General features: G+C 51.9%; 1 protein-coding gene and 1 long non-coding RNA gene across 2 annotated transcripts; both read right to left on the bottom strand.

The window, feature by feature from the left end:
* Window positions 1-10,696: 10,696 nt before the first annotated feature.
* On the bottom strand, window positions 10,697-11,411 carry LOC136545051 (uncharacterized). The gene is made up of 3 exons (XR_010780904.1): window positions 11,191-11,411; window positions 10,986-11,108; window positions 10,697-10,780 (listed from the first exon to the last, which is right to left on the bottom strand). It is a non-coding gene; the product is annotated as an uncharacterized lncRNA (long non-coding RNA).
* Window positions 11,412-19,785: 8,374 nt separating this feature from the next.
* On the bottom strand, window positions 19,786-21,596 carry LOC136543231 (probable fucosyltransferase 8). Its single transcript, XM_066535734.1, has 2 exons — window positions 21,341-21,596; window positions 19,786-21,263 (listed from the first exon to the last, which is right to left on the bottom strand). Exons 1-2 carry the CDS (start codon window positions 21,594-21,596, stop codon window positions 19,786-19,788), a joined length of 1,734 nt encoding a protein of 577 aa, XP_066391831.1.
* Window positions 21,597-27,575: the final 5,979 nt, after the last annotated feature.

Raw genomic sequence — 27,575 nt, 5'->3', positions numbered from 1 at the left:
GTGAAGCTTCTCCCCGAAAGAAGTCGCAGAGGACGCCAAGCTCCCCCAGGCTGCGGTCAGCTCCGATAGCCGATGGGTGGCATCGAACTGTTGCACCACGTCATCGGTAAAAGAGGGACCGCCGGAAGCAAGAGAAGGGGAAGGAGAGGCCGGCTGGGGCGAAGAAGGAACGACCAAAGCAACCTCCCGGGAAGCCGAAGCCAATCCCTCAGAAGGACCCAACGCGACGGCCACGGTCACCTCCGGGGCAGCCAAGTCCGCAACTTCGCCAGGTAGCTCTGAAGCCCCTGCAGCAACTTCACCAATAGTATGTTGCGAGTCCTGAGGCTCGGAACTCAATGGCACGGCGGAAGGCTGAGAAGAAGTCGATGAAGAAACGAGAGAAGACAGAAGACTGAAAATTGATAAAAGAAATCACCGATGAGAACCAGAAGAAGGAAGACAAAAGCAAAAGGATGAAGCCAGAATCTACTCACCCAGCCACTTTCTTCTTCACGAAGCCAAAAGAAGGCCTCGCAGGGGGGACCACGACAGCGAAAACGTCCCCGCCACCCGACGACGGGAGCGGGATAGCAGATACCGGAGCCACGGAAGAAGCCGGGGCTGAAGCCGTGGAAGAACTCTGCACTGGAGGAGTGGTAGAGCTTGGTACCAAGGCTACCAAAGAACTCGACACCGGAGCTTCAGAAGAAGTCGGCACGGGAGCCTCAGAAGAACTCATACCCGACGTCCGGTTACTTCAAAAAGTTCAAGACTAAAAGTCAAGACAAAGAAGAGAAATTCAATGCAACAGGAATATGAAAACAACTCACCGCCGCATGATGAGGGGTACTTCGTCATCCTCCTCTCCCTCAACCAAGGAAACCAGAGCACCTGCTGAAAAAAAAGAATAAAAAGTACTCGGTTCAAGAGAAAAACAGGAAAACAAAGGAACAAAGAGTATTAAATATGCTCACCTAAGAGCATGCTAGCAACAACTGGAGTACCTGAGGGACTACTTGGTTTGCGAGACTTCTTGGAGACAGGCAGGCCAGATGAAGACCCATCCGTTCGCCCCCTCTTCGGGACACTACGAGGACCGCGAGGGACTAGACGAGGAACATATTCTTCATATACATCAACAAATCCGGAAGAAACTCTAGGAAGCGCTGTGGAGGTTGGGAACTTACTAGTTACGGAAGTTCCAGCAAGTTTATCCCCAGTCTCCGCCATGGCAGGGAGAACATCAAGAGGGATCGGGTCAACAAAGTTCCGCCCAAGCTCCTACAAAAAAAGGATAAAATAGCAAGACAAGGAAAAGCTAAGCAAAAATGGATACAGCAAGAGTACATAAAGTACCCAAACAAAGAGATAAACAACTCACAGCTGGGGGCGGGTTGTTGGCAGAGAACTCGGAGACAGCAGGAGGAACAACGCTCACTCCTTTCAACATCTTCTAGAGACGCTCGAGTACCTCCTCATCGGTCAGCTCTAGAGCTAGGACCATGCGTGAAGGATCCTCGGCCCTAGAATACTCGAAGCCAAGGTGCTCCCGCTCTTTCAAAGGCTGAACTCGACGACGAAGAAAACTCGAAACAATACCGAAACCGGTTAAACCCTGCTATTTCAGCATGCTAATCCTATCAAGGAATGGCTGGATCACTTGAATCTCAGCAGGTGACCCAAGTTTCTTATCCCATCGGTCATTCACCACAGGACCAGATCCAGAGTGGACGATAAGGGAAGGGATCAAATTGGCAGCATAAAACCAGTCGGCACGCCAATCTTTTACAGAATCAACCAGGTCATAGTCAAAGAACTTGCTCTTAAGACCCTGGCGAAACTGAATCCCGCAACCGCCAAGAACGCTGGTTTCTTCACGGCGGGGTTGGGGTTTTAGGCGAAAGAAGTAACGAAACAGAGAAAGAGAAGGGGGAATTCCAAGGAAAGCTTCGCAAAGATGAACAAAGACAGAAAGGTGAAGAACTGCATTAGGAGTAAGGTGGTTTAGGCAAATCCCAAAATAATCAAGAAATCGGTGAAGAAAAGCGGAGGCGGGAAGACAAAGTCCAGCGTGAATGAATGAGACAAAAAGAACTATCTCACCAGGAACTAGAATAGGAACTCGATGCTCGCCTGGAACAGGAACTCCATTCAGCAAAAGCCTGGCCCTGGATCAAGCCGTCGCTGACAAGCTCACGAAGCTGTGCTTTGGTGGTTGTCGGAGCCGGCCAAAACTTCTGGGCGGCCCTCATGGCAACAAACTCCTGATTCTCGATCAAGGAGAGTGAAGACTCCTCGTCCACGAAAGAAGACTGGGACTTACTGGCGGTTTTCTTCTTGCCCATGTACTAACGAAGGCAAAAAGAAATCAGAGGAAAAAGAAAACCTAGATGGCGGCACTAAGGACGGCGGCGGCAATGGCGACGGCGGATGATTAAGAGCTAGGGTTTGAAGGCAAAAGAAAGGCAGTAAAGAAAAAGAGGACGAAGGGTCTATAAATAAATTTTACAGCGTTAGAAACGGCCCACCAGGCCCGATAAAACACCGTGTGAGAACGCAACGGTCCATTTACCGACGCAGCTAAAAACGACGGAGGGCACAAATCCACACAACGGTACAATCCAACGGGCAGATTTCAGACTTATCCATCCAGCACTACTGCGGAGCCATCAGATAACTGCAAGAACAACCCATCCTCAAAGAAGAAAGGGAGGGTAACTTCTGAAGGAACAAAAGAACCCGGTTCTTGATAAAAAGAACTCGGAAATTCCATAAGCAATATAGCAGGAGAAAGCATGGCAACTAAGAAGGCAAGAATCTTTTTTATTACAAATGAAATCAAGAAGTACAAGATTACACATCTTACAAGACCCGACGAACTCGGTACTACAACAAGCAAGGTAGCAAAGAGGAACCCGGACACAGCTAGGCTCTGGAACGACTACGTGTTCTAATTTGCTGCCAGGTAGAACAAACCGCCCTCGGCTACACTATTTTCTTCAAAGGACGAACACAGTGCATCCAAGACGGAAATCAGCAGCACAGCAGGAAAGCATGGACCAAAGGAGGCTAGCAGGCATCTGTCTACCCAAGCCCGACATGATGCAGGATCAGGTGTTGATCTGCACCGGACAGCCGCAGGGCAGACAAAGAGCGCCAGCCAAGAACTACCGGATGAAGGGACGAAGCCCACATCACAAGACTTCCTCCAACTACCGCCACCAACTTCCTGATGCAACGCCACTGTGGGATTAGTCTACCTCTAACCCCTATCACAAGACTTCCTCCAGCTACAACGAGATACACAACAACTACAAGATACGCCCGGGGGCTGCTCAACTTCACAAACTACCATATCCATGACTACAAAGACTTCAGGCCACACAACAGAATGCTCAATGATTCAAAAACAAGCACAACAGGAGTGTATTTATAGACCAAAAGAGCAGTGCACATGAACCGGGAGCACCGAAGGTAAAGACCTGACAAAGGAAACAGTGAAAAGATAGAACTCAATGAAAAAGGACTCAGGCGTGAAGGAACAGTGACCAAAGACAAGCATATTCGGAAGGATATACCACCATGGTACAACCCATCAACAAACAGCATTTACACCCAACCAACTCCACACAACTACATCCGACAACAGAAGACTAGCGGAGAGTATGCCAAGGCCATGTAACCGAGTTCTTTCCGAATAAAAGAACCCGGACATAAGCTCGGAGGCTGGATGCCGCGAAACTACAAGGATGATGGTTTAATCCAAGACTAAAGGGCTGCTTCGGAAAGACGCCGCAAAACTACTCGGATGATGACGTAATCCAAGTCTCGGGGACTACTTCAGAACACAAATTTTCAAACAACATAAAGATTCAAGACCCTCCAACTTTTTGTTCCAAATAGCAAGAGGCTCGGGGGCTACACTCAGTGAGTGCACTTTTTCTTCGAAAAAGCGCACGTCACCAAAAGACTTCCTCAACGCAGACCACTTCAAGACATTACGACAAAAAGAACCCGGAACGAGCCATATTCGAGTTCTTTTTGATAAAACTTCAACGAACAATCAGAGCAACTTCAAGACAACATCCTCCAGCTCCTTGTTCCAAATAGCAAGAGGCTCGGAGGCTACAACCAGATGGATGTACTTTTTCTTCAAAAAGCACTCACCACTCGAAGATCCCAAGAAGCGCTACAAGGTTTCACTCCAGAAAGCACTTGGATGATGTTTGTTCCTACTCAACAAGACCTGAAGGAGCAAAACGAGACTTTCAGAGCTCAACCATGAAGTGCTCGGGGGCTTGTCGATGCGGGACCCACAGGATACCCCGCAAGGGAGAGAGAAGATCTAGTCTAACTAGGATTCTTCCCATGTAATCTTAGTAGTAGTACTATTCAGTAATCCTACTAGGAACTCTCATTGTAAACCGACTAGGACTCTGGCCTCCTGACTATATAAAGGAGGGCAGGGCTCCTGGGGAACAGAATGACAGAACAATAATTGTACGACACTTCATAATCAATCCAACGTAGAGGCTAACGCCGGCTGGACATAGGGCCGTTACTCGATCAACGATCGAGGGTCCGAACTAGGATAAGTCGTTTGTCTCTTGCGTTCACCATCGAGTTCCGCATACGCTGAAGCCCAAACATACTGCCTCGGGTACCCCCGTGGCAGGCTATCGGTGGTAAAACATCGACAACCACCTTCTGCCCAAGGGGCAGCTTAGGCTCCGAGGAAGTTTTTTGCAAGAGATACGTTCAGAAACAAGACAGAGGGCAGAGGCTTAGAAATACAATAAAGAAAAACGATTAAAAAAGCATCGGCACACGATCACTGTAAAAAGGCCTCAATGGCCACCAACGTTATGGTAGGGAAACATAATCCCTAATCTAATTACACGGCCTCTTGGGCCTAGGTCAAGGCGCAGGGTCTCCAGCATCGGCAGACAGCGGAGGAGGGACCACCTCCTCTTCGAACAGCCCAGCCAGCGCCGCGCCGGGACCCTCCGCCGCCTCCATCAGCTTCGTCACCACCTCGTCGGCCTCCTCGTCATCATCAAGCAGGACGTAGCCATCGCTGATGGCTTGGAGGTCAACGCCGACGTAGTGCGAGGCGATGACGGCCAGCGCGCGCTTGACGCCCGTATGCAGCGCCCCTCGGAATCGCTCGCGCACTCGGCCGCTCAACGCAACCAGGCGGCTCACGAGGGAGCTTCCTGATTGGACCCCCTCGACTTCCAGGGCCTCACAGGTAGTACGAGCGGCGCTCTTCAGCGCATCGTGCTCCCTGATCTCGGTCTCAAGCACCGCCTGCACTGCGGCAGAGGCCTCGGCTGTCTGGGTGACCTCCTTCTCTAGCCCTGCGCCAAACACGACAGAATGGGGTTCAGCGCAAAGGAATACAAGCTAGGACAGGGCGGAAGCCTATGGGACTCACCCTTGGCCTTCCGCTCCCAGTGTTGGGCCTCGACCTGAGAGGCCTCGGCTTTCTCCTTCCAACGCTGGGCCTCGACCCGAGAAGCCTCGGCCTTCTCCTTTAGGCGTTGGGCCTCGACTCGGGAAGCCTCGGCCACCCTGGAAGCCTCCCCCGCCAGCTCTGTATCGCACCAAGGAGTTAGGGGCCGAACACAAGAAAAACGAATTAAATAAAGGGAACAAGACTCACCTTCGGCCTTTCCCCTCTAGATCACAGCCTCGGTCCGAGAGGCCTCAGGCACTGTAAGGGCCTCATCCAAGGCGCGTTTTGTCAGCTGGTGCGCACTCTGCTCCGCCCCCAACTGCCCAGCAAGGACCTTGCCCAAGGCCGTGGCTTCTCCAGCCCGGGACCTGAAGGCGTCCCGCTCACCGGCCACGTGGGTCAGCTCCTCCAACTTCTTGACCCGCGCCGCTAGAGGGGCGACCTGCTCCTGGGCCGTGACCGCCTCGACCTTCGCATTGGCACAACGAAGGCAGAGGTCCTCCACCTCTGCGCTCCATGCCGATAGGAGCTCGTTGGCGCCGGCAAGAAGGCCCTTTTGCCGCTGAAGCTGGTCCCAGACGTCCCTCTCCCACTGGAGAAAGACCGACTTCCCGAGGGACCGGGTCTCGAGCTCCTGGGGGAAACAGAACAGGGGTCAATCCCTACAAAGAAAACTCGGAAAAAGACCACCGCGTGAGAAAAGAAAGTACGAACCTAGGCGACTCCGGGCAGATCATCGGCCACCATGGACAGCGCCGTCCGTAGTGACCGCTCCGCCAGCTGGCGGTATTGCTCAAAGGTGTCCCAGCGCCCGCCCTTGGCCGCGTCCTCGAGGGCAAACAGAGGCTCCGCCTCAGGGTCGTCCCAGCTCTTCCACAGCACACGCGGGTGATCCCACCCGTGGGGCTTGGGTCGTACCCGTGCAAGGGCCGAGCTTCCCTCGCCCAGGGTCGGAACCGGCTGTTCCATGGCACCGGCCACCTCAGCGTCGGCCATCTCCCACGCCTGGGAAACATCGTCGGAGGAGATCGGAAGGACCTCCACCTCTCGGGCGCTCTCCCGCGATGACGACGGGCCTTGAACCAAGGGTGCCACCGAGGCTTCCGCCGCCTTCATCTCCACTTCCTAGGCCGATGGCCTCGCCGTGGCTACACCGGCCTCGGTGGTCCCGGGGGCTCCGGGCCCCGCCATCATGGCCTCGATGATCACGGGGGCTTCGACCTCCGCCGCTGCGGCCTCGGCGGTCGCCTCAGCCTCGGAGACCCTGAGGGCCTCGACCTCGATGGCCTCGGCAACTGAGGACACCTCGGCCCCATCCGACTCACGGCCCTCGCCTTCGTGGGGCGGAGGCGCCCCCTCCCCTATCGGTGTCAGGGTAGCCTCGACAGCCCCTCCTTGGGAGACCGACTCCGTCAGGCCGGCCCTCGCCGATGCCGTGCCGCGTCGTATGGCGGCTTGTGCCCCCGCCACCCAATGGGCGGTGGAGCCGGGGGTCACGTTGAGCGCTTTAAGGAGCGCCAAGGAAGGCACCTCTGCAGGTCGCTTCTGGCTAAGAACAAAATACTTACAAGGTCAGCACGAGACAAAGGAACGAACGGAAAATGCTGCGGCGCCACCTAAAGTATGCTTACCTCGACCGGGGCAGCAACCGCTTCGGCACGGCGACCCTCGTCTACAAAGGCGGTGGCGGCGGCAGAAGCACGGCCTCCGTATCCGTCGGCGCCGATGGGTTCTCAACGGACCCCGGCGCCCCCTCGGTCCTCTGCGGGAGCAGTTGCGTCGCCTCCGCCGCCACTTGCACCACCGCTACCGTCGAGCCCACCGGGCTGATGGCACGCTTGCCCAATGCCCGCTCCTCGGGCGTGTCGGCCTCGGCCCCGAGGCTGGCAATCGCCGACCCCGGGGTGGCTCCTCCTCCTCCTCCTAGGAGCGCCGGGCTACTTGCCGACGCCCCGGGCGCCGTCTCCTCAACGTCAGGAAGATGGTCCAAGGGACCCTGCCCCATCTCGCCCTCGTCATCTTCGTCCGAGGCATCCGTCGATAGCGACGGTGACGGAGACTCCTCCAACGGGAGGCCATCCTTCCTTTGCTGTCGACGACGCTCATCCAGTTTCTCGCGCGCAAGAATCTGCTTCATGCACTTCACCGCCTTGGTGTCCTTCCGCTTTTTCTGCGCCTCGGCGTGCGCCCGGTTGATCGCCCGCCGCCTCGTGTCCTCGGGAATGAGTGGTGGGGAGGCTCGCACGTCCCTCATCCCCTGCAGGAATGGCGAACGCGCATAAGGGAACGAGAAATAATGAGAAACGGAGAGGGCTCGGGGGCTGCAGCGGCGCGCGACTTACCAGCGAGAGGTACCCCCGCGACGGACGCATCGCGAGGGTGGTCAGATCACCGCTCCTCAGCTTCGCGTCCACCGTCTCCCTCACCCGGCAAAGAATTTCCTCATCAGAGAGAGCAGAGGCAGACATCTGGATGCCCGCAATCGGCTCGTCCGGCCTCATCTCGAACAGGCGCCGCCGCCGAGCCATCAGCGGCAGCACCCTCTGGCTGTGGAAGGCGGCCACGACCACAGCCGCGGTCAGGCAGCGGTCCCATAGCCTCTGTAGCCCCTCCAGGAGCGGCTGCAGCTTGGGCTGATCCTCCCTCGGGACGCCATACTTCCACCTCTCCGGGCAGCTCCCCACAATCCGCCCAGTGTAGGGGGGAAGTCTGTCGTCGTCATTGCGGAGATAGAACCAGCTCGTGTACCATCGACGGTTGGTTGACGCGAGCTAGGCCGGGATATAGAGGTGCTGGCGGTCCTGGAGCACTTGGAGAGTGCAGCCGCCGGCCCTCACCGCCTTCCTCGTGCCCGACGTGCCCGTCGGCTTGGTGGTATGCCCCGCCCGGAAGAGATGGAGCCACAACTCCCAATGGGGAGCAATCCGCAAATACCCCTCGCAGACAGCGACGAAGATGGCCGCCTGCGCGATAGAATTGGGGTTGAAATTGTGGAGCTCCACGCCATAGTAGTGCGGGAGCGCCCGCATGAATCGGTTCGCTGGGACGCCGAGGCCACGCTCGTGAAAGGAGATGAAGCTCACGACGTAACCGTCGCGAGGCCTCGGCTCCGGCTCGCCCGACGGAGCGATCCACTCCGGCCTGTTGGGGTCGGTCACCGGACGAAGGAGCCCACCGTCGATGAGCGACTGAAGCATCTCCACGGTGACGTCGGATGGATCCCAAGGGTCCGCCTCGATGACAACAATGTCGCCGGCCATGAGTACGGTGGAGGGCTCGACTACGGCGGTGAGTCTCTCTCTCTCTCTGCCTCGCCTCTTTCCCTTCTTCCTCCCGGGGCTCTCTGCTCTAGCGATGGCTCAAAGATGGCAAAGCTAATGCGGGCAAGGTAAGGAGGGGAGGGGCGAAGCTCGTTGCGTATTTATGCAGGGTGAAGGCGAAACGGACGGGCGACGAAATCAGGGAAGTTTCCCTCAGATCCAGCGCGGTTAATCCTGATCCGATTTTACCGCCCGTGTGTCCACCTTTTCCTCATTAATCACGGGAACAGTTATGTCCCATCCACTGACGCCACGTCGCGTCCGACTGCTGCAGCAGTAGGCATCATTCCGCCTCCCCAAGGAAATCGCCTCAAAAGGCGCGCCAGCCATTGTCGAGCCAATGGGGAAGATATCCCCCACCCTATTCCTTTCAGATGAAGGAACTAGGCGCCGAGCCCATTATGGTCTAGGGGTTCGAAGGCTGGGCCCCTAAGGGTTTCGACAGTCGCCCCAGGGCAACAGAGTCAGGGGCGACCACGGGCGATCCCATACGGGGCCGAGGCCCAAGCAAGCGAAACGCTTGGGACGCCCAAAGTTGTGTCCGAGATCGACAAGGAGGTCTCCGAATGGGATCCCACCGTAGGGAGGCACCGAGCCACCGAGGCCCAGCGAACGGCCCCGGCACCCACTAGAGAAACCCTCTGGTACTCTTGGAGTGCGTCTCTGGACCGCTAGCCGACCCCTAACGAACGGGGCTCGGGCCTCCACTCGGACTTACCCGATAACAGCTCACCAGAAATGCCACCGCTCGCGCCCATCGAGGGTAGCCTGGCATATTCCACCCCTCCTTCTGAACGAAAAGGAAGCGTGAGGGTCGTATAAAAAAGCCAGGGGAACCCCTGATGGACCTCTCGTAGAGGCTAAGGGGCTCTCCCTGCAACTTTGCCAAGACCCAGCGACCCAGGCTCGCACTCGAGGGGGCTCGGCAAACAAAACCCTCCTTCCGAACAAAAAGGTTGCGCGAGGGTCATACAAAAAGCCAGGGGAACTCCCGACGGCCCTCTTGCTCCGGGCAGAGGGTAGGGAGCTCTTCCTGCAGATATGCTAAGCCCCGCGACCCAGGCTCGCACCCGAGGGGGGCTCGGCAAACAAACCCTCACACGCGAGGGGCGTACAAAAAGCCAGGAGAGCACCTGACGGCCCTCTCGCTCCGTGCAGAGGCTAGGGGGCTCTTCCTGCAAGTTTGCCGAGACCCAGCGACCCAGGTTCGCACACGAGTGGGCTCGGCAAACAACCCCTCCATCCGAATGAAAAGGACATGCGAGGGTCGAACAAAAAAGTCAGGGGGACCCCTGACCGCCTTCTCGCTCCGTGCGGAGGCTCGGGGGCTCCTCCAGCACCCAAGACAAGGACAAGCGACCCAAGCCCGCACTTGAAGACTCGAAAAAACGCGATAAAAGGGGATCGAGCCCGTTACGGTCCAGGGGTTCGAAGGCTGGGCCCCTAAGGGTTTCGACAGCCGCCCCAGGGCAATAGAGTCAGGGACGATTATGAGCGAGCCCGCGCTAGGCCGAGACCCGGGCAGGCGACTGCCCGGGACGCTCTAAGTCGTGTCCGAGATCGGCAGGGAAGTCTCCGAATGGGATCCCACCGTAGGGAGGCACCGAACCACCAGGGCCTAGCGAACGGCCCCGGCACCCACTAGAGAAACCCTCTGGTACTCTTGGAGTGCGTCTCTGGACCGCTAGCCGACCCCTAACGAACGGGGCTCGGGCCTCCACTCGGATTTACACGATAATAGCTCACCGGAAATGCCACCGCTCGCGCCCATCGAGGGTAGCCTGGCATATTCCACCTCTCCTTCCGAACGAAAAGGAAGCGCGAGGGTCGCATAAAAAAGCCAGGGGAACCCCCGGGTCCGGGATTAGGGGCACGCAGTACAAATTTACTAGTTGGTTGAGGACCCCCCGGTCCGAAACACCGACAATAATCTTACCATGCATTTTCTTTTCCTGAGGCATGTCAGATAGTGTCATCTCTTTCTTGTGTCAGCTTGTGAGTAATTAGATAATAGAGTTGTCTGCATCAGAGGGATATAGCATAACAAATTAGATCAGAAAATTAGTTGAGAAAGGCATTATCTATTCAAACAATAAAAATACTTGAAACTATCTCCATAATTTGCAGATCTGGCCTTTTCAAACAAGGAATATTAAGACAATAAGCACGCTTTTAGATGGTACATTATTTAACTTTTCCCTCACGTATATGGCCAGATACTTAACTGTTGAATAAGGAACATTGAGATGGATCTCGCTGGGGTTGTGTGCCTCCATGTCATGGATCCGCCGGATCTGGCATCTTCCTCCATGGGCAAGTACCTTGTGCATGGCTGCCACGCCATGGACCTGCGTGGGGAGGAGCAGGGGCTCACCTTGCTGGATCCCACCATAGACATGCATGGGGAGGACTAGAGGAGCAGGGACTCACCTCGCTGGATCCAGGGGAAGTGAAGCCGTTGTTGACCTGGCCTCCATTGGGCCACCCTTCGTTGGAACCTCGCCCGCTCATGGCTGCTGGATCTGCCACATCCGGAATCTCTTCCATGACCCTGTGTGGGAAGCAAAGGGAGAAGCTGTGGGAGGGAACAGAGAGAGGGAGCAAGGGGGTTACCTCGGACACGCATCGGCGGCGTCCTCGCCTGGGTTGCGTTGTGCTCCGGCCGGCCGCCGCCGTCTTTCTGAGGGAGAGAGAGGAGAGGGCGAAGAAAAGGGAGATAGGCAGAGTCCGCCCATGTGAATGAAAGGATAAGGACAGGAATTTTTTTACTTGCGCGGGGTGCGTGGCCGCCGTGAGCCTGCTTCCGCGCCATTCTTTTCATCCCTCTGTCTAACACGTGGGCCATACCAAGGCTGGGAGCGCGCGGGTCTGATTTTTCGGGGGCGCCTAGAGTGTCCCTGACGGTGCAGATGCTTTCCCCTTCAGTTTTTTCGCACACGTCAGAGAAGGTGAAGTGGCCGTGACGGGAGGTTCGGGCCGACGCGAGTGCTCCACGCCGCAAGGAAAGAATTGGGCTGGGGTAGTGCGTGGCTGATCGATTATTAGGTTTAGAACACCTAGGTAGTTCATCTTTTCACGGTATCATACATGGGTTCTTACAACGACTAAGAATAATTTTAGAGATGTGCGTTGACAATAAATTAATAACAGTTTATGAGGAAATGAAGTTAGTATCGGATTGGTTAGTCAAAAAAACTTGACTGAATCATTGGAATCCTCGCAGACTATGAGGTGGCGTGCCAGGTCTTCCTTGTCCACCGCCTTGCCCCGGCACTCCACACCTAGGGGCGGCGTTGTAAAAGTAATCTCCTGTCCTCCCGGTAGCCGCTATAGGGGCAGGTGTCGAAAGGTTCTCCAACTGCACTGTAGCCACAGCAGGGGCAGGCGTCAAAGTCAGCCCTGCTATCACATCTAGTCACTGTAACAGCATGGCAGTCTGACATGTCAGTGCACTAGGATTAGATGAGTAGAGTTATATATATAGCTTCCCACTGCAACTCAGTAAAGAGAGCGAGTTCAGTTTTGCCATCTCCTCTACAGAGCTTCGGCCAAGCCTGGTGCTTGTGCTGTGTGTGTGCGCTCTATTCTCCCTCCTTTCTTCTATCTCTAGCCATAGTGTGTGGTCGGCAACGCCGGGGAGTGGTCGGCTCACCCGTTCCAAAGATCCAGAGGCCAACAACGACTGCGCGAAGTAGAGGTCGTTGTACAGCAGCAGTCAGTTGACCTTGGCAAGCACGAGCTGGTGCTCACCGCAGAAGAAGAGCGGGTCCTTGAGCTGCCACCCCATGCTCAGGTACACGTACGCCGGCACGCCTGCCATCGCGTTCATGTCCGGGCCGACCACCTTGGCGTTCGCGTCCAGGCCGACCACCATGGCGGCAGTGAGGACCAGCCAAGGGCAGTGGTCGATCGCGAGTGCTCCCCCAGCCGCTGCGGCCACCGAGGAGGAGGGGGAGCTCGCTCTCGCTGCCGTTGTTGGGATTGGGACGAAGCAAGGCCCGGGGTGGGAGTCGGAGGCGCAGAGGGTGAAGAAGCCGAGCAGCGGAGGGGTTCGGTGGAGGCGCGCGTAGAGGCGGAGGAAGTCAGGGTGCGAGAGGACGCGGCGCCACTGCTTGCACACGAGCGAGGCGCGGACGAGGTGCGCTGGCTCTTTCGGCGGGAGGCGGAAGAGCACGTCTATGATGGTGTCGTCGTCCAGCTCCGACGACCGCCGTGTGCATGGCGACGCCATGCATGGAACTTGGCTTTTCGGAGGCAAGGACTGGTGGATACGTAGATATACATACTCCGTAGATTGGGGGAACCAAGTCGCGTCATGTGAAGAGCGAACTTCCACTCGTCGGTTTCCTAATTCCCTACGTTACGTGAAATCTATCAGTTTGGGCCGGCCGACGCCGACCCAAAGAGACCAGGGCTCGGGGGCCCACCCACGAGCCACGCTAAAGGTTTTCAATATATCCTTGCGGCCCGGTCTGGTTCCTACGCACGGCCACTACTACAAAAATGATTTGTGGCAACGCCTCCCTTTCTTTGTAGGGACGGCTCTATATTGAGCCGCCCCCTACAAATGGTTGCCAAATGAGCCGTCCTTACAAATGGATTTGTAGAGGCAGTCGGTGTTATCAGTCGTCCCTACAAATGGCCCGATTTGTAGGGGCGGCTCTATATCCAGCTGCCCTTACAAATCGTTGCCCCTACGAATAGACGTCGAGTATTAAAAATTAAGTACTAAAATTCAAATTTTGTAAACGATCTCGGATGGAGAAACAACAAAAATTAAAGTTGTAGATCTTGAAAAGTTATGAAACTTTATAGTTGACAACTTTTTGATTTGAAATCATCTTGTCAAGGAAAACTATGTTTGAATTTCTAAAAATTTGAAATTTGAATTTTTTAAACGACCTCCGATGGACAAACAGTAAAAATGAAAGTTATAGATCTTGAAAAGTTATAAAACATTGTAGTTGATAACTTTTTCATTTGAAATCATCTTATCAAGCAAAACTACGTTCGAATTTCTCAAATTTAAAATTCAAATTTTATAAGTGATCTCGGATGGAGAAACTACCAAAATAAAAGTTGTAGATCTCGAAAAGTTATAAAACTTTATAGTTGACAATTTTTTATTTGAATTAGTTTAGGGCCTCAAACAATCAATTTATGCTCAGTTTTGTATAATATGTGGGGAACCAAAATGGATTGTAAACACAAGTGATCGTGAGGTGCAGTGTTAGAGGAGTTTACACGCGAGCGAGAGGTTGCGGGTTCGAATCCCGGCCGACGCAAAGTGTGAAAAAATGCTGCAACGATAGAGTGAGTGTGTGTGGCTACCGGTGGGGACCTCCTCGGATTAAAAAATTGCTATTTTTTGCCCATTTTTCGTGATTTCTGAAAATTGATTTGTAGGGACGGCTCAATATCCAGCCGCCCCTACAAATCGATTTGTAGGGATGGTATGGGAACCGCTCCTACAAATCGATGATTTGTAGCCACCCTTTGGTAGGGGCGGCTGGACTAACCCCCTACAAACCATATCTTACGTAGTGGGCTTGAGTTGGCGAGATGCAAAGGGCAAACAGTAATTCTTTGAATAGGTGCTTGAGTTGGCGAGATGCAAAGTGCAAACACTAATGCTTTGAATAGGGCGTCTGTCAGTCTGGACGCTTCCATTGGTGGACCGCGATGCTAGCCCAACGACATCCTCCTATCTGCTCGTCCACTCTACCCCAACTGATTCTCTAGGTGGCTATCCAGTCACTGCAGTTTCTAGAAAAACACTCATCGCAGCGCCGCCACCACATTCTCCACGACGTCCGGGCGCCTGCCGGCCAGCATCTCCGTCGCGCCTGAGTGTGGCCGCCTGTCTTCCTCCCTCTCCATCGCGCCTCTTGCCTGCCGCGACCGTCTGTCTTCCACCTTCTACACCGCGCCTCCCGCCCGCCACGGCCTTCTCCTGCGCGCGGACAGCCTTCTCCACCGGAGCGACCTGCCGCGGCCTTCTCCACCAGAGCGGCGAGCTCCGCGCCACTAGCGAGCTCTACACCGATGAACTCCACATGCCGATGAGCCCCTATTCTCCCAAGCAACAAGGAGATGTTGCGCTGAAAGCGCATGTTGCAAACGCATGTTTTAAGTGTTTCAAATATTTGAAAGGTATGCTGCAAGTGTTTGATTTTGGATGTTGTAAAAGTAGATCCGGATATTGCATATATTGCAAGTGTTTCAGAGGTATGTTGCAACCATTTGTTCAAAATGTTTCATCTAATTTAGACGTATGTTGCAAGCGTTTGACATGAACGTTGCATATGTTTCACACATATGGTGCAAGAGTATGTTGCAAATATATCAGCGGTTTCTGTCATATGTTGTAGCAAGTGTTTTCATGTTGAAAGTGTTGGTTTCATGTTTCAAGCGTACACTGTTGGACGTAACATCCGTAGTCAGCGGCGCGCATCCGTAGGCGGGGGTGCGAGCGCATGGAGTAGGTGCGGGAAGCGGCCGAGTGCAGGTGCAGGCGAAGGCCGAGGGCGTGATACAGAGCGGGCGCTGGCGGTCTCTGCGTGCATGCGCGCTAGAAGCGGACGGGGGCACGGGCCATCCCTGTGTGCATGCGGGCACGTGAGGCAGAGCGGGCTCGGGTGGCCCCGTGTACGCGTGGGAGTGGGCGGGAGTGGGCGAGCGGAGGGATGCGCGTGTGACGGAGGAGGCGCGGGTTTCCAGAAGTGTGCGTCCATGCGAATGTCCTGGGCTACCATCTCCGAAGTGCAAACCGTTTCATTCACACGGGTACATGCACGCAAGCATGTACGGAACGGCAGGAATGCCTGGAGACCGGCACAGCCAAGCCTTCCTGTGCCGGCTAGTTCCGCTCGTCCCGGCTGGAATCTTCCGTTTCTTGGTTTCGGTACCGCCTTGCCACAGCATCTCTTGCAACGTGTACTCCAGACGGTCGTCCTGTACTCCTGCAGTCATTCGCCTAAAGGTTAAAGAACTCAGGCTGGAATGAATTGGCCAAAAGAGGCTCGTGTCATGTGTAATTATGGGATAGATGACTAGATAGGAGATTTGATGCAGCTCCTTCGTCTCATAAAATACTACCGTACCTTTTAGGTATAGGAGATTAAATAGATATCTGATGAAGATGCTCTACGGTGGTAGATGTTTAATAGAGACGTATGTAGTTATTGCAATTGCATCAATCTCGAGACCCAACTCCTCTTAGAGGGCTTATTTTGATGCATGTCACTACCGGACTCCTTGAGTTTGCCGAGTGCCCGAAACACTCGGCAAAAGACATAAAACACTCGGTAAATGGTTCGTCGAGTGTCACTCGCCAAAAACAGTGACGGCAAAGCCAACTTTGCCGAGTGTCTTTTATCGGGCACTCGGCAAACCCTTTACCGAGTGCCCGACACTCGGCAAAGTTGAAACCGAAAAAAACCCGAAAAAAATGGGAATTTTTACCAAAAAAAATGGAATTTTTTTTATCGATGGAGGCCCCCACCGGCCAGCGCCCACCCATCTATGATATTTTTCGCGTGAATTTCATGGCTACGCGGCCGACGCGATTCGAACCCGAGACCTCCCGCTGTGCACGTACCTTCTCTACCACTACACCAAACTCTCACTTGTGTTTGGATTCCGTTTTAGTTCCCAATATATTATACTAAACCGAGTGTAAATTGCATGTTTGAGGCCCTAAACGAATTCAAATAAAAAAGTTGTAAACTACAAAGTTTCATAACTTTTCGAGATCTACACTTTTAGTTTATGAAGTTTTTCCATCCGAGGTCGTTTACAAAATTTGAATTTTAAAATTTTGAAATTCAAACACAATTTTGCATGACAAGATGTTTTCAAATCAAAAAGTCGTAAACTAAAAAGTTTCATAACTTTTCGAGATCTACACTTTTAGTTTAGGAAGTTTTTCCATCCGAGGTCGTTTACAAAATTTGAATTTTAAAATTTTGAAATTCAAACACAGTTTTGCATGACAAGATTTTTTCAAATCAAAAAGTTGTCAACTACAATGTTTCATAACTTTTCGAGATCTACACTTTTAGTTTAGGAAGTTTTTCCATCCGAGGTCGTTTACAAAATTTGAATTTTAAAATTTTGAAATTCAAACACAGTTTTGCATGACAAGATGTTTTCAAATCAAAAAGTTGTCAACTACAATGTTCCATAACTTTTCGAGATCTACAGAGTTTATTTTGGTTGTTTTTCCATCCGAGGTCGTTTGAAAAGTTCGAATTTTAAAATTTTGAAATTCAAACGCAGTTTTGCATGACAAGATGTTTTCAAATCAAAAAGTTGCCAATTACAAAGTTTCATAACTTTTCGAGATCTACAAAGTTTATTTTGGTTGTTTGATCATCTGTTCATCTGACATGGTCGTTCTAACATTGTTCACAAATCTTATATATCTCTCTTGTAGTTTCATAAACTACAAGAGAGATATGTTAGATTTGTGAACAAATTTATTTTCACTTTGTCGTATGAAGAAAAGACCGAAACAAACATTGTACATCTTGATGAGTTATACAACTTTGTAGTTGAAAACTTTTTCATTTGAATTAATTTACTGCTTCAAAATGTGCTTTGAAATTTTCTTTGCCGAGTATAAAAAAATAACACTCGGCAAAGAAGCTCCTCGGCAAAGGCGTCTTTGCCGAGTGCCCGAAAAACAATACTCGGCAAACCACCTGGCACTCGGCAAAGAGCTGGTCTCCGGTAGTGTGTGTATTCACCTCAATCCACATGTGTTGGAGTGTAATGAAATGGAATTTAGTTTAATTTCACTCCAATTCACTTGAACACATGTGGATTGAGATGAATACATACACATTAAACAAGACCTTAAATTATCTGTGAACGTCTACATCTAGTACTATATTATATTGTTACCCTAGACGGAAGGAGCCACACACGCGGGGACGTGGATGGAAATAAATAAAAGCGCCGCTATCTGGCAATGCGAAGGAGTGGTAGAGCACTATGTAGTAGTGTGTGCTAGCCGTTGAAGCAGGGAATTCCCTGAGTGCAATTAAAAAAAGATCGCAATGCTCTTTGTGTCCTTGAAAAGGTTCAGCGGTCTTTAGCGCCACTGCTCCAACTTTTTCGTGCCCTTCATGCCACTTCCGTCAGTTTGGGCTCTAACGCCGTCAAACTGCAGGTGTGAAAAGATGAAAATACCCTTAAGTATAAATATGTCATTAATTTTTTTGAGCATCTTAACGACTTCAAATGAAAAAACTCAAAACTAGAAAGTTGTAGATCTCGTCAAGATCTATAATTTTTATATAAAAATTATTTTTATTTAATTTCACAAAAAAATAATATAATTTTTCTAAGATATATTAATCATATCAAATCATATTTTTTTGCGGAATTAAATAAAAATAATTTTTAATGGCATACGAGGAATTGTCTCAATTTTTTTTGGTCTTGTTCTAAGAATCTGTCCCGAACCATTTTCTATGACCGCGGCCGATGGAGCTACTAGCAGCTAGTACGTACTTCAGGAACGAAGAGGACACTATTGACTTGGCAATTTTGTTTTCCTTTCGTGATGATGGCCGGATTAAGATCAGACGTGATGACCAAATCAGCTATAGATTATTAACTAATCGCCTGATGCCGATGTTCGATGATGCATAATGCTAGTTTCAATGCAGCTCTGATGCATGTCAGTTGTGCACCCAGCACCCATATGTGCGCGTGCGTGTCTTCTGATTACAAAACGCAGGCAACGCGTATATCTCTCCATCTCGGTGGTAATAATTAACCTTGTTTACTCGTTTTTTGACGGAGCTCGCCAGCTCGGTTGCATTTTCATATATCTCCTTTTTGTTTATGTCTCACGCGATCGGCGACCATCAATTTTTAATCGTGAATGAAGGTTCGTGAGACGCACGCTGATTTAATTTGAACCGGATCGGAATTCTTTCCTTCAGATCAATGTCAACTTTGTTCGTAACATGCATGGACCCAGAAGCGGGTTCAGGAACAGCAAGAACACGTCGCCCTTTATGTTTTCGCTGTGAATGATATGACTTGGTTAATGCTTAGGCCCTGTTTGTATCCCTATAGATAATAGCTATTGGCTAAAAGTTACCTCTTTTGGATCCAAACGGGTGTAACTAATAAAAAAGCTAATTATTCTATATAATAATTATCTCACTAGTTGGACCAAATCAGATAATAACAACTAATAGTTATCTTACTAGTATTTTTCATAACTTGTATCAGTCCACTAGGGAGGTCGGGCCTTGCGCTGCTACTTCTAGACCTCCTAGGGCACTCGTTTGAAGCACGACGTTGTGTTTAAACTCTAGTACCGTAATACAAAAAATAACCAAATCTTTTGCGCATTCACTGAAACTAGCCTTAGATAAAAAATGATTTAATTTATCTTGCCGAGATGAGGTTGATCGATATTATTAGTTTTAGAACCCCTAGGTAGTTCATCTTTTCATCGTATCATACATGGGTTCTTACAACGGATAAGTTTTTTTTGACAAAAAATGGGGAAGAAATTTGCAGACAGAGGAGAGTGACTCAAACCGAGAATGGTGTATGAGGGACAATAGACAGAAGAGAGTGATGCCACAGAGTAGTTAAAGAGAGGGCCCGACCAAAAAAAAAGCCACTGAGTACTTAGAGAGAAGGCCAAAACAAAATATAGTGATGACATTTTGGCTCTTTAATATAGAAGTAAGTATACCCGTGCGTTGCAACGGAACGTAATACATATAGGAATTAGACCATGTATCATCGTTCTAATTTGTATCAACGCAGGTCATATGAGATACGTAAGACACGATTCAATAGGTATTGGAATTGGATATCGTATCCATGGTTCCTAGATGAGGCTGATCGATTATTAGTTTTAGAACACCTAGGTAGTTCACCTTTTTTCTGGTATCATACATGGATTCTTACAACGACTAAGAATAATTTTAGAGATGCGCGTTAACAATAAATTATTAAATGTTTAAGGAAATGAAGTTAGTATCGGATTGGTTAGTCAAAAAACTTGACTGAGTCATTGGAATCCTCGCAGACTCTGAGGTGGCGTGCCAGGTCCTCCTTGTCTACGGGCTTGCCCCGGCACTCCACACCCAGGGGCGGCGTGAGGTTGCACGGCTCCATGGACACGGCCCGCCGGCACGGCGGCTCGGGAACCTTGTGGCCATACGCGGTGAGCAAGATCGTAGGCCGAACGCCGGCGAGGTTGCTGCTGACGTACCCGAACGTGGACCTCCCCGATGTGAGAAGCTCCTCAGAGAAGCTGAGCAAGTAGATCTCCGCGAGGGCTCTCTGGTTGTGCGCCAAGTTGTCTGTCGCCTGCCGCTCCTCGTGCGACGGCTGGAACACGGCCACCGTCTCGCCGCCCTTCGCCGGGTGCTCATAGTACCTCGACCTCAACCTCTCGTAGTAGTCCGCGTACAGAGACGCCACCAAGATGGCCGTGGAGTTGGAGCCATCGCCATTGTCGTCGCTCCTCGTTGCCAGCACGCCATTGTCACTAGCACCGCCGCCGCCGCCGCCGGCGGCGGTGTCCGGCAGTATGTGCTCCTGTCGCGAGCACGCGAGGATCTGGGTGTACATGTCGTCGGCGGGGATGGAACCGTAGCTGAACATCCTGATCTGCACACCGATCCTCCGCTTCGCCGAAGCCAGGTACGATCGGTAGTACCTAGTGGTCAGACTCCACACGGGGTTGGTCGGGTGGAAGAGGTACCGGGACAGGAGGTGGCTCACGCTCTCCTTTGCCGGGAACAGTCGCCGGAGCTCGTCCTGGAACTCGGCCACCGCGTACAGCGACTGCGCGAAGTAGAGGTCGCTGTACAGCAGCAGCCAGTTGACCTTGGCAAGCACGAGCTGGTGCTCACCGCAGAAGAAGAGCGGGTCCTTGAGCTGCCACCCCATGCTCAGGTACACGTACGCCGGCACGCCCGCCGTCGCGTTCGCGTCCGGGCCGACCACCTTGGCGTAGAGGAGCCTCGTGTACGACTTCTCGATGTGCTGCCCCCGCGGGACCAGGTCTTCGATGGGGAAGTCGTGGTCCACCGGGAGCCGCCACGTCGTGCCCGGGAACGGCTCGCAGAAGAGGTCAGCCGAGTCCGGCGGCAAGGCGGCGAGGAAGATGCGGTCGGTGAGCAGCGCGTAGAGGAAGCCGCTCACCATGGACAGCATGCGGTTGCCGAGGCCGTCGAAGGGGAGCCACACGACGTAGGTGCACTCCATGCCGTCGGCGCTGCGGCCAGACCGGAGCTGCTCCAAGGACTTGGCGTAGAGCGGCGTGCCGGGAGCGCACCGCCGGTGCCGAGCTTCGTAGGCGCGCAGCTTGCGCTGGAGGTACCGCGACGCCGCGTACGGGAAGTACTTGTAGTACCGCCACGACTCGTACCGGCTCCGGCACGACCGCCGGTCCATGCTCGCCGGCAGAAGCCCGCCAAGGAGGTCGTCACGACCATGAGGAGCGTTCGTCGTAAGCCCTGGAGGCAGGTGACATAGCTTAGTTTTGTCGATATGCAACAGTGCTCACATGCATACGAGGGACGACCGTACTTACCTGCTGTTCCATTGTTCATGCCTGTGAGCTTGGCGACGTCCATCTGCAGCCAGGCCACTGACGACGCGCTATCCCGGACGAGGACGAAGCACGCGAGGAGCAGCAGCGTCATCAGGCTGCCGGCGGCGAGCAAAGTCCGGTGACACATACACACCTTCTTCTCCCTCACCGGCCATGGCTCCACCGCCGGCGCCGCCTCCGGATAGTCCACCAGCTTTGGCACGATGCTGGCTGCAGCGCCGCCACTCATCGTCATCTTCGTCGATCAGCTCTGTACCGTGCGCACAAGGCCGATGACAACGACCGGGCTGCATTTAATGTACATGCAAGCGGCTGCGTGTGCCGGAGGTAGTCCAAGCTGGAGATGGACTTCCAGTGCTAGTGGTTTGCACGAACTAACGTGGGAGATTGGAGTGATGCGGATGAGTTTTGTATATTCGATTTATTTATATTCGAATTCGAGGATCATGTAACAATTTTGTATCCTATAACGGTCTACCAAATCGAATTTTATTTATGATGGGTGCTAGCCCGTATGGAATTGCATATAAACTTTGACCAATAGTTACTCTATTCATATAATTTCTTTTTGACATAAATTAAATTAGCGTCCATGTGCCATTTCATATTTGTTTTGAAAAATACTAACTATGATTATACTTTCTTATTCCCAATCAAAATGGCATCTTATACTGTATACATGACTAATGGTTTCCCGATCAAAATAAACTAGAAGCATACCCACGTGTTGCCGCGGCATTTTGTTAAAAATAAATCTGTTATATACCTAGCATCGTTGGTCTCCAGTAGTATGTTCTCCTGCTGGGAGCACGCGAGGATCTGGTTGAATATGTCATCGGTGGGGATGGAAGCGTAGCCGAACATGCAGATCTGCACACCGATCCTCTGCTTCGCCGGAGCCAGGTACGAGCGGTAGTACCTGCTGACCAGACTCCACACTGGGTTGTTCGGTGGAAGAGGTACCAAGACAGGAGGTGGCTCACGCTCTCCTTGGCCAGGAACAGCTGCTGGAGCTCGTCCTAGAAATCAGTGTTGATGGTCGTTAACATCAATCATAAAGCGTCAACATATCCTACATATATACCTAATTTCATCACCAAATATAGGTATAGAGATTTAAACTAGTCACAACTGGAACGAGGTTCTTTGCCGAGGGCCGGATACGCTCGGCAAAGAAGCCTTTGCCGAGGGTTGCTCTCGGCAAAGGCTTTGCCGAGAGTTGCTCTCGGCAAAGGCCGGTTGGCACAGTACCTCACGGCAAAGGCTACTTTGCCGAGAGCCGCATCTCGGGCTCTCAGCAAAGGATTTGCCGAGGGTTAGCCGGCCGTCGGCAAAAATTTTCGCCGTGACGGCGAGAGGTCACGGTAAAGTTGATCTTTGCCGAGAGCCTTAGCAAGCTCTCGGCAAAGAATTTCTGAATTTTTTTTCCAAAAAACTTTGCCGAGCGTCTGTCAGAAGAGCTCTCGGCAAAGAATATTGACAATTTTTTAGACATTTTTTTGCCGAGAGCTATGGCTCAGCTCTCGGCAAAGGCTTCCTCTTTGCCGAGCGCTATGGTCATGCGCTCGGCAAAGCTGGGATTCTGTGTGTTCCAGAATTCCCAGCTTTGCCGAGGGCATGACCATAGCCCTCGGCAAAGCCACAGCCAATTTTTTTTTTTTTTGTTTTTTGCATTTTCAGTCAACAAATAAACATATATATGACATCCACATCACAATAAGCACATCCACATATCAATAACCACATCCACATCACATAATTCAGATCCACATCACATAGAAGTCTCGAAGTTCGAAGTCACAAACAAATCTCGACACATAGACAACCACAAGTGTAAAGTTCGACAAGCAACATAAACAAGAGGCATAGGAGGCGCCAAACTGGTCACGGCGACGGTCCGGGCTGAGAAGGCGCCGCGTGCGATCCTGGGGAGTTGACGAGGAGAAGGTTAGGGTCGTTCGACGCCGCCGACTGACGCTACACAAACAAAGATGATGCAGAACGTGTTAGACAACATAAATAGATAACCAAGCACTACATGTACTTTTTACCACCACGACCACACCACCACCACCACCACCACCAACCACGCGACACCACCACCACGACCACACCACCACCACCACCACGCCACCACCACACTACTACACCACCACAACAAGCACACCACCACGCCACCACCACCACCACCATGCCACCACCACCACCACCACCACGCCACCACCCACGCCACCACAACCACACCACTACTACCACCAACAACAACCACACCACCACGCCACACCTCCACCAACCACGCAGCCACCACCACGACCACGCCACCACCACCACCAACCACGCCGCCACCACCACCCACCACCATCACCACTAGCACTAGTTTCACTAGGTTTTACTAGGTTTCACTAGGTTTGACATTTAGAGAAACTAAAACATTTGTCATACTCACGGAGTAGAATAAAGCTGAGGTGGAGGTGTAGCCTGCAGCTGACCGAGCAGGAACTGTGGGACCGTTCCACCTTGGGTCATCGCAAGACCCCGCACGTAGGAGAGCACCTCTACCAGCTGCCGCTGATCCTACTCCTGCTTGGCCTCTAAAGCTGCCAGCCTCTGCCGCTCGAGCTCCCGCTCGGCCTCCAAAGCTGCCAGCCTCTGCCGCTGCTGCTCCCGCTCGGCCTCCATCGCCTGCAGCTGTGCCTGCAACATTTGACGCCAATGTTTCAAGATTGTGGAGCTAAGGTATGTAAAAGTCAAAGAACTAGGAATGGAAGAGAACACTTACCTGGAGTGTCGACACCACGGTCGGGCGCTGGCGTATGGCCGGCATTGAGCTCATGCTCGCTGCTCGGATCTGGTGCAGCGGAGGAACAGAGGTCGTGTCGAGGACACCGTCGCCAAGCTAGAACTGCCCGTGCTTCTTGCCTTGCCCCACCCTCATCACGAGCTCTGGATCAAGCCGCTCCTCGGTGGTCGGGTCGTAGTCTGGCCCGTGGACTAACCTTGCCATCTCTGTGTATGTAGAGATGCAAGGGGCAATGCTGGCGTTGGTGAACAACTCGGCAGGGACTTCCGGGGTCCAGTCGGTGGCGGCCGTCGCCTTGCCCAAGTGGGACAAGGCATATGCCTTGAGGTGACCACAAGGGCGGCCACCATGTGACGCCGACTGCGAGAAAGACAATAACATTGTTAGAGTTGTTGCAGAATTGAGTGTTAGGTTAGAGAAATGGTTTCGCCTTACCCAAGCTTCTGAGAATTCGGAGAGGTTGCGGCTGCCTTGATGGTGTGGTACTCCTTGCATCAGCAAACGGCGCTCGCGTGCTTCGTCATGCTCCTTCTTCCAGTCCTGGCTAAGCCACATGTCCACAATCCTCTCCCAGGCATCCGGATGCCGATTGCACTAGTTTGGAATCGCCTACAGGCCATCAAGCAAACGATATATCAGAAGATCAAATTAAGGAAACTTAATTTCAGAAGAAATCAATAGTAATGTTCCGTATTTACCGCAAGGTACTCCTCCTTGGTCAGCACCACCTGTCTTGCCTCGTCCTTTTTGATGCTACGCCCTTTGACCTTCGCGTAGTGCCAAATGTGCGCCTGATGACGCGCGTCGTGAATCATGTCTGTGACACGCTTCTTACAAGAAGCGACCGCCACCTGGTACGCCCTGTGCTCCTTGCCCTCCTCGATTCTAAAGAAATCCTGCATAAAGGTGCGAGGTATCAATTACTTATTAGAAGAATGCCCAATGAATACGATGTATCTGTGGCTAAAAGAATACAATGTGTGCCTGAAAGACTTACCGATAGGTCCCTGACGATCCGCTCCGCCTTGTTCCTGTATCTGTGGCCACTACGATCCATGGCATCGGCGGCCAATTCGTAGTGGTCGAACTGAGTGGCCGGCTCGAACATGTCCGGGCTCACCTCCACCAGGCCAGGGTAGTGCTCCTTGCACAGACCTCCTAGGATGCCATTCACTTTGCGTGCCTTGGCTCCAGTCTCCACAAGTTTCCAGTTCCTGCACAAGTGATTACAAAAAGTATTAGTTTGTATTTTGATTTTCAACATTTCAAATGAAGAAGTTTCGAGCACATCTTAAGTTACTTACCTATCCCCATAGGGTGTGATCAGCGGGCGGGCCGCTTCAGGTATTGGTCGATGCGGGAGCTTCGCGGGACCACGCAAGTACACCGTCGACACACCAGAGGAAGTGGATCCCCCTGCAGTCGCCTCGTCCCCTGTAGTCGCCTTGTCCCCTAAGGTGGAGGAGGACCCCCCTGCATCCGCATGCTCCATCGCGGCGGCAGGCTTCTCCATGGCCGTAGGCTCCTCCACGGCCGGAGGGGTAGTCGACTGCGTCCTGCTCGGACGCCTACGGCTCCTTTGCCTCAGCACCGGTTCCGGAGGCTGAACCGACGCCTCCGGCTCCTCCTGGCTGGCGTAAAGAGACTGGACGGATCTCCTGGGTGGCATCTCCTGCATTAAAAAAGAACAAAACAATTAGCATATATAAATGATACATAATTAGAAAGAGATGCAAAATGAAGATAATTACATGCAAAATGAATATAATTACAAAAACAGATAATATTACATGTATTAGAAACGATCTCCACAATCGGGATTAGCTGGATTGTACATATCGTCATCGCTATCAACCATGTCCAAATCTTCATCCGCCTCCTCATCATCACTATCAACACCTAAGTGTAATCGGTCAAGGAACACTATGTCCTTTGGATTTTCCACCTCATCTCCAGAGTCCTCGTCCACAACCCTTTCGATGTCTGTCTCTATTTCGACTAGCCTGGTTAAGTCTATCTCACAGCTCCCTTGTAGCCCCTCTTCGTGTTGATAGAACTCTCCATCATGTGTTTCTGGGTTCAAGTTGTAATCTTCATCGTTTGGGAGAGGTAGTCTACCGTGCGGCGATATTGTGTGAACAACATACCAACCCTTAAGGATTTCCTCGGTTTGGCAAGCATATGGACTATAATAGACTTGCTTGGCTTGTGTGGCCACAATCCATACATCATCACCTTCATAGACGGAATCCTGTCGAGTCTCGACTAGCCCAAGATGAGGGTACTGTCTCGATACCTCAGGATCAAACCACCGGCATTTGAATATGACAGGACTAAAAGGTTCGGCTCCACGAAACTGGAGTTCGTATATTTCTTCAAGTATCCCATAATAGTCCTTGCCATCAGTTCCGGGCGTCATAACTCCGGTATTTGTGGTCCTTCGATGCGGCCGACTCTACTCGTAGCTTGTTGTGTGAAAGCGATACCCATTGACGTCATAAACGTTACATGACATGACCCTAAAGTTGAAGCCATCGGCAACCTGCAGCAATTCGGCACTTATAGACGCATCCCTGTAGCACTGCAAAGTTAGGCTAGAGCGTTATGTTATTCACACAAATGACCAACTTGAAATCAAGAAACAAGGGGGAAGTTGGACGGTACCTTCTTTTGGAACCAAGAAATGAAATCCCGCTCCTTAAGAATGGTATCAACTTCATGAGGGCGAGGTCGCCTTGATTGACGCCATAATAGATTAACAAATTCCCTGTGTAGACAAGAAACATGACGGGGTTGGATGCAGAATAGTGACGGTGTAAGTAACAAGTTCGTTGAGAACTTACTCGATATACGGCGCCACTTCATCTAGGTTGGCCAACAAATATGGCATGATACTGCGCCACTCTTCATTGCTCAAGGTCTTTGGGCTCAATGCACTCGCTCTTCCGAGTGACCCTTTCAAAAGGCTGAGGGTAGATTTATTTTCATCCTCATTGTAACGAGCCGGTCGATTATGCCTGCTAGGAAGGTTGCCCTTATAGTATGTTGTTGTGAAGTTTGACACCTCCTCGTTAATGAACGCCTCTGCCATGGAAGCCTTAATTCTGGCTTTATTTCCACATTTCTTGCGAATAGTCTTTAGACATCTCTCGATTGGATAGCACCAGCGGTTCTGCACGGGCCCCCCCATTCGTGCCTCGTACGGGAGGTGCACAATCAAATGCTGCATCGACAGGAAGAAGCCGGGTGGAAATATCTTCTCCAACTTATAGATCAACTCAGGGGCTCTTTTTTCCAAGTCAGCCACCATGTTTCAAGATAACTCCTTGGCATAAAGCTGGCGGAAGAAATAGCTCAATTCTGCCAGCACGACCCAGACATGCTCAGGGACGAAGCCTCGAACCATCGACGGAA

The sequence above is a fragment of the Miscanthus floridulus genome, chromosome 3, assembly GCF_019320115.1.
Source record: "Miscanthus floridulus cultivar M001 chromosome 3, ASM1932011v1, whole genome shotgun sequence".
Taxonomy (NCBI): Eukaryota; Viridiplantae; Streptophyta; class Magnoliopsida; order Poales; family Poaceae; genus Miscanthus; species Miscanthus floridulus.
The sequence above is the reverse complement of the archived record's forward strand: the minus strand, read 5'-3'. Positions and strand labels throughout refer to the sequence as shown.